The sequence below is a fragment of the Mytilus trossulus genome, chromosome 5, assembly GCF_036588685.1.
Source record: "Mytilus trossulus isolate FHL-02 chromosome 5, PNRI_Mtr1.1.1.hap1, whole genome shotgun sequence".
NCBI classification, from domain to species: Eukaryota; Metazoa; Mollusca; class Bivalvia; order Mytilida; family Mytilidae; genus Mytilus; species Mytilus trossulus.
Window position 1 is genome coordinate 82,352,539 of NC_086377.1, and position 14,254 is coordinate 82,366,792.

General features: G+C 33.2%; 1 protein-coding gene across 1 annotated transcript in view; it reads left to right on the forward strand.

Moving 5' to 3' along the window:
* The window catches only part of LOC134718380 (death-associated protein kinase 1-like), a 52,358-nt gene that overhangs the window by 12,309 nt on the left and 25,795 nt on the right, over positions 1 to 14,254 (forward strand). The window contains exons 3-6 of the mRNA XM_063580878.1: positions 1,057 to 1,158; positions 1,961 to 2,062; positions 2,834 to 2,935; positions 9,175 to 9,255. Coding sequence (XP_063436948.1) covers positions 1,057 to 1,158; positions 1,961 to 2,062; positions 2,834 to 2,935; positions 9,175 to 9,255 — 387 coding nt within the window. The remainder of the gene's footprint in view (positions 1 to 1,056; positions 1,159 to 1,960; positions 2,063 to 2,833; positions 2,936 to 9,174; positions 9,256 to 14,254) is intronic.

Consider the following 14,254-nt stretch of genomic DNA (forward strand, 5'->3'; position numbering starts at 1 on the left):
ATACTCACCACAAACATACACCATTGCTATATTACCCTTATACTCACCACAAACATACACCATTGCTATATTACCCTTATACTCACCACAAACATACACCATTGCTATATTACCCTTATACTCACCACAAACATACACCATTGCTATATTACCCTTATACTCATCACAAACATACACCATTGCTATATTACCCTTATACACCATTGCTATATTACCCTTATACACAACAACTCATATGATATGAAGCAGCTGGTAGACACCCAACATTTTACACGGAAATACCACTAAATATTTTCTAAGCTTTGATCATTATTTTGAAAAGACACAAAATACTGTTAATCAGACAGGTTTAATGGACAACACATATTTGTTAGAATTATATAAAGTAGGGTCTCATTTTATTCGTAACACAGAACTGAATCAGATAGTTAAGGTTTTATTTTGTTTCTTGACAAACAAATATTTTGTAAACATCTGATTTTAATGAGAAGTTGATGAGAAAAAGTTGTGTTAACATCTTTAGTCAGATAATGTTAATTCTACAGATCTTATGTAAAACATCTTTTAAAAATAACAAATACGTGACAGAATTATATAAAGTGGGGTCTTATTTTTCTTGTCTCTTCGTACTGAATCAGAAAATATAACTCGTTTTAATGTTTCTTGAAAAAAAGTTTTTTTTTCTCACTTTTGTCATTCTTCTTAATCATTGTTAATCAGACAGATTTAATGGACAACAAATATTTGACAGAATTATATAAAGTGGGGTCTCATTTTAATTGTCTTGTCCAGCTGAGTCCATTGATATAAATATTGTTTATGTTTTTAGAAAAAAGTTTTTTTTTAACCTGACATTTCTGATGGAAGTTCTGACATCTCACAATAAAACATGTTGTTTATTTGTTGTTTATGTAGAATATAAATAAAAGTGTGACTGGTCATTTTATTCAGTTTTGACCACTGATTCATGTGATATATATTTTGTTTATATTTATTACACAACATTGTCCAGTTTATGACACAAGTTTTGATGTCTGTTATATGTTGATATTACAGGATGGAAGGACACCATTAATATGGGCGGCTGGGGTAGGACACCTGGAGATAGTGACTTACCTGGCCACTCACGGCAGTCAGTTAGACGCTACATCCACCGTGGTAATGATAGATATAATCACCTTACTCTGACCAAACATCATTTTATACAGAATCTACACAAAATCATGTTGTTAATCAGACAGGTTTAATGGACAACAAATATTTGTTAGAATTATATAAAGTGGGGTCTCATTTTATTCGTAACACAGAACTGAATCAGATAGTTTAGGTTTTATTTTGTTTCCTGATGAAAAATTATTTTGTAAACATTTGATTTTAATAAGAAGTTGATGAGAAAAAGTTGTAATAACTTCTGTAGTCAGATAATAAGATAATATTAATTCTACAGATCTAATGTAAAACATCTTTTAAAAATAACAAATACTCGACAGAATTATATAAAGTGGGGTCTTATTTTTCTCGTCTCTTCGTACTAAATCAGAAAATATAACTCATTTTAATGTTTCTTGAATTTTTTTTTTTTTTTAAAAACTGTTGATCATTCTATGTAATCATTGTTAATCAGACAGATTTAATGGACAACAAATATTTGATAGAATTATATAAAGTGGGGTCTCATTTTAAATGTCTTGTCCAGCTGAGTCCATTGATATAAATATTGTTTATGTTTCTAGAAAAAAGTTTTTTTTTAACCTGACATTTCTGATGGAAGTTCTGACATCTCACAATAAAACATTTTGTTTATTTGTTGTTTATGTAGAATATAAATAAAAGTGTGACTGGTCATTTTATTCAGTTTTGACCACTGATTCATGTGATATATATTTTGTTTATATTTATTACACAACATTGTCCAGTTTATGACACAAGTTTTGATGTCTGTTATATGTTGATATTACAGTATGGACAGACACCATTAATGTTGGCGGCTGGGGGAGGACACCTGGAGGTGGTGATTTACCTGGTCACTCACGGCAGTCAGTTAGACGTCAAAGACCGCTGGGTAATGATAGATATAATCACCTTACTCTGACCAAACATCACTTTATACAGAATCTACACAAAATCATGTTGTTAATCAGACAGGTTTAATGGACAACACATATTTGTTAGAATTATATAAAATGGGGTCTCATTTTATTCGTAACACAGAACTGAATCAGATAGTTAAGGTTTTATTTTGTTTCTTGACAAAAAATTATTTTGTTAACATCTGATTTTAATGAGAAGTTGATGAGAAAAAGTTGTGTTAACATCTTTAGTCAAATAATATTAATTCTACAGATCTCATGTAAAACATCTTTTAATAATAACAAATACTTGACAGAATTATATAAAGTGGGGTCTTATTTTTCTTGTCTCTTCCTACTGAATCAGAAAATATTACTCGTTTTAATGTTTCTTGAAAAAAGTTTTTTTTTCAACTTTGATCATTCTACTGAATCAACATAAAATCATGTTGTTAATCATACATGTTAAATGGACAACAAATAGTTGTTTGACTTATATAAAGTGAGGGTTGCTATTATTTGACTTGTTACACTTATATAATTAAGAGTTTATTATTTTTTTACCTGTTTTGTTTCACTGAATCAGAAAAAATATACATTGAATTTATATATCTTAATATACCATTTAATAGTTTATACACTGATATAATTGGATATTTTCTTACCCGATGTTTATATTTCTTACATTTGGTAAATTGTTTGACTCCTCTCATGATTTTGTTATCACACACCATTAACATGTTTATATTTTTATATTGTTATAGTTTGGACGAACAGCTTTACATTATGCTGCTGTGAATGGACAGATTGATGTAACAAAATGTTTAATAGATCAAGGATGCAGTCCTTGGGTGAAATCAAAACAGGTAACATTCAGTTTTATTCTTATTAGATAGATAGATATTTTATTCTCTAAAAACTAAATACAAGTCAACAGAGAAAGTACAATTACAATATAAATACAAATACAATAGTCATGATAGTTGAGGGTAAACAGCTGCAGATAAAATATAATAAAGTACAACTTTTAAGTTTATGATGAAATACCTGTATAATAAACAGGTTAAACTAAATATGAAGAAATCAGTCTGTGCGTTACTTTTACATGGAGGGACTAACCTTTTTGTTATTACACTTAATGAATGAACACAGTTTTCTTAAGGAGGCTCACGGGTATAAGATTTTCAGAAAAAAATTAAACAATAATTTTTCATTACAAATTTCATTTATTACCTTAAGTAGTTATTACTTTATCATTATGGTACAAGAATCATTCAAAAAAATCAATTCTTGTTGGCCTCAGGTGACTTTTAAAATGTAGATATTATTGATAAAGCTCCAAATTATCTGCCATTGGTGCAAAAATGCCATTTTAAACCGGATTTTTGTGACAAAAATGTCGGTTATTGATTTGGGGATGTACGGCGGGCGGGTGGTTGGGCAGTCGGGTGGGCGGGCTGCAATCAAATGTTGTCCATGCATTAACTCATGAACCTTTCAACCAAAGCTTTTAAAATTTTAATATGTTGTTACTGACAACTAAATTAAGGTCAAGTTCAATAATGGCGATTTTGACTTTTACCGTTCAGGAGTTATGGTTCTTGAAAGATTGAAAAATGGAGTTTCCAGTCTTGTCCGTGCATTTACGCATGAACTGTTCTACGAAAGCTTCCCAAATTTTAATATGTACTGATGACAAAATGGAGGTCAAGTTCAATACTGACGATTTTGACTTTTACCGTTCAGGAGTAATGGTTCTTGAAAGATTAAAAAATGGAGTTTCCAGTCGTGTCCGTGCATTTACGCATGAACTGTTCTACCAAAGCTTCCCAAATTTTAATATGTTATTACTGATGACAAAATGGATGTCAAGTTCAATAATGACGATTTTTACTTTTACCGTTCAGGAGTTATGGTTCTTGAAAGATTGAAAAATGGAGTTTCCAGTCATGTCCGTGCATTTACGCATGAACTGTTCTTCCAAAGCTTCCCAAATTTTAATATGTTGTTACTGATGACAAAATGGAGGTCAAGTTTAATTATGACGATTTTGACTTTTACCGTTCAGGAGTTATGGTTCTTGAAAGATTGAAAAATGGTGTTTCCAGTGGTGTCCGTGCATTTTCTCATGAACCATTCAACCAAAGCTTTTGAAATTTTTATATGTTGTTACTGATGACAAAATATAGGTCAAGTTCAATAATGACCATTTCATCACACTCCACCAACACACCTAACACCAATCCTACACTACTGACACAACTACCATCTCATCATACTCCACCAACACACCTAAAACCAATCCTACACTACTGATACAACTACCATCTCATCACACATCACCAACACACCTAACACCAATCCTACATTACTGACACTACAACCATCTCATCATACTCTACCAACACATCAAACACCAATCCTACATTACTGACACAACTACCATCTCATACTCTACAAACACATCTAACACCAATCCTACATTACTGACACAACTATCATCTCATCATACTCTACCAACACACCCTACACCAATCCTACACTACTGATACAACAACAATCTCATCATACATCACCATCACACATAACACCAATCCTACATTTCTGACACAACTACCATCTCATCATACTCCACCAAAACACCTAACACCAATCCTACATTACTGTTACAACTACCATCTCATCATACTCCGCCAACACACCTAACACCAATCCTACATTACTGACACAACTACCATCTCATTATACTCCACCAACACACCTAACACCAATCCTACACTACTGACACAACTACCATCTCATCATACTCTACCAAAAAACCTAACACAAATCCTACATTACTGACACAACCACCATCTCATCATACTCCACCAAAAAACATAACACAAATCCTACATTACTGACACAACTACTATCTCATCATACTTTACCAACTCAACTTACACCAATCCTACATTACTGACACAACTACCATCTCATCATACTTTGCCTATTCACCGTACACTAATCCTACACTACTGACACAACTACCATCTCATCACACTCCACCAACACACCTAACACCAATCCTACACTACTGACACAACTACCATCTCATCATACTCCACCAACACACCTAACACCAATCCTACACTACTGACACAACTACCATCTCATCATACATCACCAACACACCTAACACCAATCCTACACTACTGACACAACTACCATCTCATCATACTCTACCAACTCAACTTACACCAATCATACACTACTGACACAACTGCCATCTCATCATACTCCACCAACACACCTAACACGAATCCTAAACTACTGACACAACTACCATCTCATCATACTCCACCAACACACCTAACACCAATCCTACATTACTGACACAACTACCATCTCATCATACTCCACCAAAAAACCTAACACAAATCCTACATTACTGACACAACTACCATCTCATCATACTCTACCAACTCAACTTACACCAATCCTACATTACTGACACAACTACCATCTCATCATACTCTGCCAACACACCTTACATTAATCATACACTACTGACACAACTACCATGTCATACTCTACAAACACATCTAACACCAATCCTACATTACTGACACAACTATCATCTCATCATACTCTACCAGCACACCCTACACCAATCCTACACTACTGATACAACAACCATCTCATCATACATCACCAACACACTTAACACCAATCCTACATTACTGACACAACTACCATCTCATCATACTCCACCAAAACACCTAACACCAATCCTACATTACTGATACAACTACTATCTCATCATACTCCGCCAACACACCTAACACCTATCCTACATTACTGACACAACTACCATCTCATTATACTCCACCAACACACCTAACACCAATCCTACACTACTGACACAACTACCATCTCATCATACTCCAACAACACACCTAACACCAATCCCACACTACTGACACAACAACCATCTCATGATACTCTACCAACACACCCTACATCAATCATATACCACTAATACAACTACCATCTCATCACACTCCATCAACACACCTAACACCAATCCTACATTACTGACACCACTACCATCTCATCATACTCAGGGATGATTCTACTATATAGTTTAGGGCCGCTGAGCGGCCCTCAATTCCGCCAGCAGCCCCAAACAATTGTGTGAAAATAAATTCCCAATTCAGAATTTTTTTTAAAAACATTTTTTTTTCTGGAACTGTTTCCGTCACGCATTTCATGGATTTAGGCAATTACAATTTTCCCCATTTGTCTTCAAAGTGTTTTAAATTCCGAATAAGAATGATGTAAACAAAAGATTGCTAAGATAAGGTATGTTATCATAATTATGTGGTTATCTGAGACGTTTGTCAATACCTTATTTCTCGTAAAAGCAGACCTTTAAATGAAATATGCTTTTACGAGATCAAATACTCCAATAGCATTTTCTTTAATTAAATTGAAGAAAATGCTATGGAAGTATTTGATCTCGTTAAAGTATATCGATAATAGAGGCTTTTTGTCAAAATGTGTCACGTGAAAGCGGACCTCAACAGGGAGTAAAACTTATAAATTTAATGGGCGCCAATCTCGTAAATTCAGATCTCTCAACAGAACCTATAATATGTTTATAAAAAATATAAATCAATATTTCTGCCTTGCTCTCAAATCAAAAGTCCCAGAGAGGGGGATTTAGGGGGGCCGCCCCCCCCCCCCTTTTTGGGTAAAAATTTGGTTGCTTGTATAGGGAATCACTGAAGCTTAACTGGAGCGGGTCCCCTATTAGGTCAGTAAGTGGGCCCCCACTTATGAACATTTCTGGATCTGCCACTGAGTCCGTCTGTCTGAGCATTTTTGAAAATACATCATTGTACAATGTACATGTTGATAGATCATTTATGATTAAATAGTATATCCACACATTATGGAACAGATGAAACTTGATACAATTTACGTTTTTACAGTAAAATAAAAGTATTTCATCATAGAATTTATGCGGAAAAAAATTCCCAATATGGAGAAAATTCACAATTTTGATGGTCAAGGGACCCATTTGAAAACAACTGGAATCATCCCTGAATACTCCACAAAGACAACTAACACCAATCCCACACTACTGACACAACAACCATCTCATGATACTCTACCAACACACCCTACATCAATCATATACTACTGACACAACTATCATCTCATCATACTCCACCAACACACCTAACACAAATCCTACATTACTGACACAACTACCATCTCATCATACTCATGATACTCTACCAACTCACCTAACACGAATCCTACATTAGTGACACAACTACCATCTCATCATACTCTGCCAACACATCTCACACCAATCCTACATTACTGACACTACAACCATCTCATCATACTCTACTAATACACCCTACACCAATCCTACACTACTGATACAACAACCATCTCATCATACATCACCAACACACCTTAAACCAATCCTACATTACTGACACAACTACCATCTCATCATTCTCCACCAACACACCTAACACTAATCCTACATTACTGACACAACTACCATCTCATCATACTCCACCAACACACCTAACACTAATCTTACACTACTGACACAACTACCATCTCATCATACTCCACCAACACACCTAACACCAATCCTACACTACTGACACAACTACCATCTCATCATACTTTATCAACACACCCTAAACCAATCCTACACTACTGATACAACTACCATCTCAGCATACTCCACCAACACACCTAACTCCAATCCTACATTACTGGCACAACTACCATCTCATCATACTGCACCAACACACCTGACACCAATCCTACATTACTGACACAACTACCATCTCATCATACTCCACAAACACACTTAACACCAATCATACACTACTGACACAACTACCATCTCATCATTATCCACCAACTCACCTAACACCAATCCTACATTACTGACACAACTACCATCTCATCATACTCCACCAACACAACTAACACCAACCTTACACTACTGACACAACTACCATCTCTTCATACTCCACCAACACACCTAACACCAATCCTATATTACTGACACATCTACCATCTCATCATACTCCACCAACTCACCTAACACCAATGCTACATTACTGACACATTTACCATCTCATCATACTCCACCAACACACCTAACACCAATCCTACATTACTGACACAACTACCATCTCATCATACTCCACCAACACACCTAACACCAATCTTACATTACTGACACAACTGCCATCTCATCATGCTCCACCAACACACCTAACACGAATCCTAAACTACTTACAAAACTACCATCTAATCATACTCCAGCAACACATCTTACTTCCATCTAATCACATTCCACTAATGCACCTCACACCAATCATACACTATTTAACAAAACTACCATCTAATCATACTCCAACAACACACTTTACTACCATCTAATCACATTTCACCAACAGATCTTACACCAATCATACACTGTTTACAAAAGTACCATATAATCTCATTCTACCAATACACCTTACACCAATTATACACGATTAACAAAACTACCATCTAATCATACTCCAACAACACACTTTACTACCATCTAATCACATTCCACCAACACACCCTACACCAATCATACACTTTTATCAAAACTACCATCTAAGCATACTCTGGCAACACATTTTACACCAATCATACACTACTAACAAAACTACCATTTAATTATACTCCAGCAACACATCTTACACCAATCATACACTATTAACAAAACTACCATTTGATTATACTCCAGCAACACATATAACTACCATCTTATCACATTTCACCCACACACCCTACACCAATCATTCAATAATTTCTTTAACAGCAAAATCTCAAATATTATTCATTGATCTCTTTATAATGTTACTTCATATTTGTTGTTGGTTGAGGTTCACTGGTTTTTATTTCAAGTATATATAAATAAGACAACATTCTGCATTGTATAGGTAAAATTAATGCAACAGTTACCTATTATCTAATGTTTTACAGTTTTTGAAATAAAAAATATATATGTGTATAATTAATGAAAGATTATTTGATTGTATTTCAGGGTGAGACTCCTTATGATCTGGTAACAACATCAAGGTTTTGTACTGAAAAGAAGAAGAAAGAAGTGATAGACTTCCTTAAGGTAAATAGTCTTGTCTTACTTGAAAAGATATTCACAGATTATAAGAGACAAAACAGACTTGGTACAATTAAATTACAATAAAACGGTTGCCTGTAGTTTTCAATGTCATTGTAGTATTTGTTGTCAGTTAACAATGTAAGTTGATAATTCCAAGCTTGTTGCCTAATATACATGTTGGCATATTTATATATGTGAAAGACAAATGTTTGAAATCTGTGTTCTCATCTGTTGGATGTCTCTATTTTTTGTGTCATCGGCTTGGTATCTCCTAGGTATATACATCACATAATGTCCTTGTATGTGTCATCAGCTTGCTATCTCATAGGTATATACATCACATCATCTCCTTTTATGTGTCAGCAGCTTGTTATTTCCTAGGTATATACATCACATCATCTCCTTGTATGTGTCATCAGTTTGCTATCTCCTAGGTATATACATCACATCATCTCATTTTATGTGTCAACAGCTTGCTGTCTCCTATGTATATATGTTCCGGACCATATGAGTATTTGGACCATACGCGTATGGTCATGACCATATGGGTATATACTCATATGGTCCGACCATACGCGTATGGTCGGACCATACGCGTATGGTCGGGGTCGCGTATGGTCGGACCATACGCGTATGGTCGGACCATACGCGTATGGTCGGGGTAATTAACACTCTGTTACAGTTTACTTTTAATACTTCTAAACACTTCATATGGTATGACTGTTCATTCAAAAGACGATATCATATAGGTAAATTTATCATTATATTATAATAAAAAGATAAGCTAAATAAAAATATGAAGTTTCACATATTTAATTTTACTTAATTGTCAAATTTAAAGTAAACACATTTTATACCGATCGCCATTACCGATGGTCGTTACCGAATTGTTATTACGATTAAATGGCAATATGTCGACTAAAAAATTAAATTCCAAAAATTTCTTAATGAACTGTTATATTAGAAGTCACTGGAAAGTAGCATACTATTAGTTTATTTAAGTGGTGTTGTGAAGATGGTGTATTTCAGTCATTTTACGATATTTGAGATCTTCTTAAAAACACCGTATAGACATCAGAATTGCCAAAGACCTCGGTATCACTGTACGCAGCTGCAAAAAGGCTTGTATTTCACTCGTAAACAAAATGTGTAAATGAAAAAGATCGTGCACAAATTTCTTGCAAATGCAAAAAATCTATGATACCGCGTGGAAGTGAATGTTATCCAAGCCTACATGCATGAATATAACTAGCGATCAAAACTAACTATGGCAACAATATTATATTTTTACGTAGTTTTTTTAATTATAAAATTAAAAAAATGTCATGTTTTAAACCATCACTGTTTTTTAGATCAACTTTTTGTATTATTGAAACGTTTATAATGTAATTTGAAAAAACATATACCTATATGGTCCAAATACTCATATGGTCCGGCCCGTTAATAACCAAACGAGTATTATACTCATATGGTCCGTAACATATACATCACATCATTGCCTTTTATGTGTCATCAGCTTGCTATCGCATAGGTATATACATACGATCATCTCCTTTTATGTGTCAGCAGCTTGTTATTTCCTAGGCATATACATCACATCATCTCCTTTTACGTTTCATCAGCTTGCTGTCTCCTAGGTATATACATCACATTTTCTCCTTTTATGTGTCATCAGCTCACTATCTCCTAGGTATATACATCACATCATCTCCTTGTATGTGTCATCAGTTTGCTATCTCCTAGGTATATACATCACATCATCTCCTTGTATGTGTCATCAGCTTGCTATATCCTAGGTATATACGTCACATCATCTCATTTGATGTATATATAATGCATACCTCTGTGCGGAAAAGTTGATTTACATGTTTTTGCTTATATGTTATAATCATATATTAAAACAAAAAGCACATCTTTACAAAATGTTAAGTATGCTGTCAACCTGTGTATCAAGTTTAAACCTTTCAGTATTTAGCGGATAGACAAAGCCACCTACATAGATAAAACCTCTATGAAATTAGTAAACTCAGTAACGTTAACTTTCCAGCACAACCTTTGTAAATTACATACAAAACAAATAAATCACATCATCATTAAATAAGCAGTGTGCGGTAAAGTTTACTCTACGGCCTAGCCAAGATCAGATGTGCATTTTGTGTTTCACATGAAGTCAAAAATGAGTATCACCTCAGGACAAAACTCTTTTAGTATTTTGGTTCAAAAATGGTTTAAATTATGAAAAATTGCCATCGTTAGGCTAACACTGGAAGCATTTATATAATACATGCAGTTTTTGTTAGAAATATTTCATATTTTTATGAAATAAATGGTGTTTTAAAACTGTATAATTCTCTTTAATGTTTGCCTTCAAGACATGGTCACCAGTGTCAGATTTTTGGTCAATGACAAAGACAACAAAATATGTTTAGAATTATTGAATATCAAACATTTTAATTGAGAAAAAAAATGACAAGAACATGTTTAACTCACAGTTTTTTCAAGCAACAGTAGCTTTCTTTGATTATTTATCTTATCTGATAAAACTGTATCTAAACTTATCTATAAATAACAAAACTTCCAAAAAAACCTTTCTTTTGGTGTATTGAACCTTAAAATAACTTGATGCATATTCTTACAATAAACATAGCAATACAATTTATATATTTTGTCTACGGACAAGACATTGTATTTATATTTAATGAAATGCATTATTAAAACCTAATTCTGATATAGCTGAAAGTGTTCTCTTGAGAAAAAAAAACACATACATTTTATCAGGTTTATCTATCAAACTTAGCTTGACTGGGAGGAAAATGGAAACAAATACATTTTGATAATGTCTACGGACAAGACATTTTATTGATATTCAATTAATGCTTTCAAAGATGGAAAATATAAAAATGTACCCCTAATTCTTTACACATCTCAAAAATTTATTGATTGAGCTAAAATGAAGACACATTTTTTTTAACTGAAATCCATATATCTGACTGTTTACAACAATCAAACTTTTATTATAACTCAATTTTGACATAGTTGAATGTGTTCTCTTGAAAAAATAACATACATGTTACCTATCAAATTAGGCTGCACTCCAGGAAATTGGCTAAAATATATTGTGGTAATGTCTACGGACAAGACAATTTCAGTTAAAAAAAAAATCTGTTAGAATGAATTGTGACTATATTAATGTTTAAAATACTGAGTCTTAATTTGAATAGATAACTTTCTTCACCTAAAAATAAGATTTAAGTTCCATAGCAGACAAATAATTGAATTTAATACTTGTTATGTACAAGTGTCTTGTCCGTAGACACTTCCTCATCTGCTGTTAATACTGAAATACAAAAGATAAAGTAAGAGAGAGAGAGAAATAATTTTCCTTAATTTGATTTAGTTAACCTTTCAAGGTATGCAGCAACTGGAATAAACAATATTGAAGTAAAATAAGGTATGCTTTTTATGACTGATGATCTGCCACTTTTTAAAATCCACTCCTGTAAAGTAATTTTACAAATATTGAGAACACTTAAATTACCATTTATTTATTAAAAGTAAGATATGTTGAAGTTTAAACAACACATAGGACTAATTTAGACCCATACAGCCTAGCAATATTGATAAAAAGACATGTCTACGGACAAGACATGTGTCTACGGTCAAGACATTCTGACATATTTTTGAAATTTTTCCTCTATTAATAGATGGTAGAAAAAAATGTTAGTAGTATTTTCATATCTACAAAAGAACAGGAACTTAGCAATGCAACATTAATGTTATTATACTTCCAGTTTACTAGGGAATGCATGTCTACGGACAAGACAAATTTTCACTTTATTTGTATATCCAACTTTGATGGCATATATCTGCAGCCAGGGTACTGCAATTTTGATAAACGAGGTAGTCTTTGATAAAGTATATACTAAAAGAGAAAACAAAACACATAATAGCATAAATTTGATTCATTTTTCTCTTATATCACTACACTGAGCAAGCTAAAAACAAAAGTACAAAATTTCATAACAAACGCATAGTATTCAACTTTTGATCATAACTTTGTAACCACTGGAGATTTTTTGTTGCAACAACCAGTAAAAGAAAGATGAATAAATTGTCTATAACAGTGAACCAATAATGTAGTTCAAATTAATTTCACTTATTAACTATCAATTGTTGAAAACAGCGAAATTTTAAATGAAACAACATAACGTGAAATTTTGCCCATTTTCTGTGTGTATTTTAGTGTTTTATTTAAAAACGGTAACACCTATACATGATATTTGATATTCATTGTGAAGCCCTACATTCTCTCCTTCAGTTCAAACATGTATTACTTATGTAAACATTATCTTCTTGTCTTTACAAGCCTATAACATAGACCCACTATGAAATGCACATCTGATCTTGGCTAGGCCGTCTAGTGAGATATGGCATAGTGATAAAGATGTCAGACCACCAATTCACTCACTCCTATTTAGAATGTAAAGTTCTATATTAAAGTAGTCCTTCCCTAAAAAATAGATAGTGCTATTGATGTCATTGTTTACTTATAATAACCAAAAAATTTGCAGAAATGAAACTTTTAGTGAAAGAAATATATTTAAACCATTTTTAAACATAATTTACTTGCTCATGAGTTTGCATTACAAATTTAGAATTAATGCGCTCCATACTATATTTATTTAAGATTTCCAAAAAAATCAGGGGCTATGTTCATGATGTTTAATAGTTACCTTCAGACCGTTGGTATTTTACTACAAGTGAAAACATTAAACATGGATTAAAAATTGGCAGATAGAAAGGTGATACGTGTACATTTTAGGATATACCTGCTTTGTATGAAGTTATACTTAGGTAAAAAAATTTAGAAAGCTGTGACATTTGAAAAATGAAAAAATTGTTGGAATAGGTAGGGATTTTGAATTGGTGGTCTGACACCTTTAAAGCAAAAAACGGTGAATCACAAAAAATCAGAAAACTATTTTTTTCTAAACTGATTTTT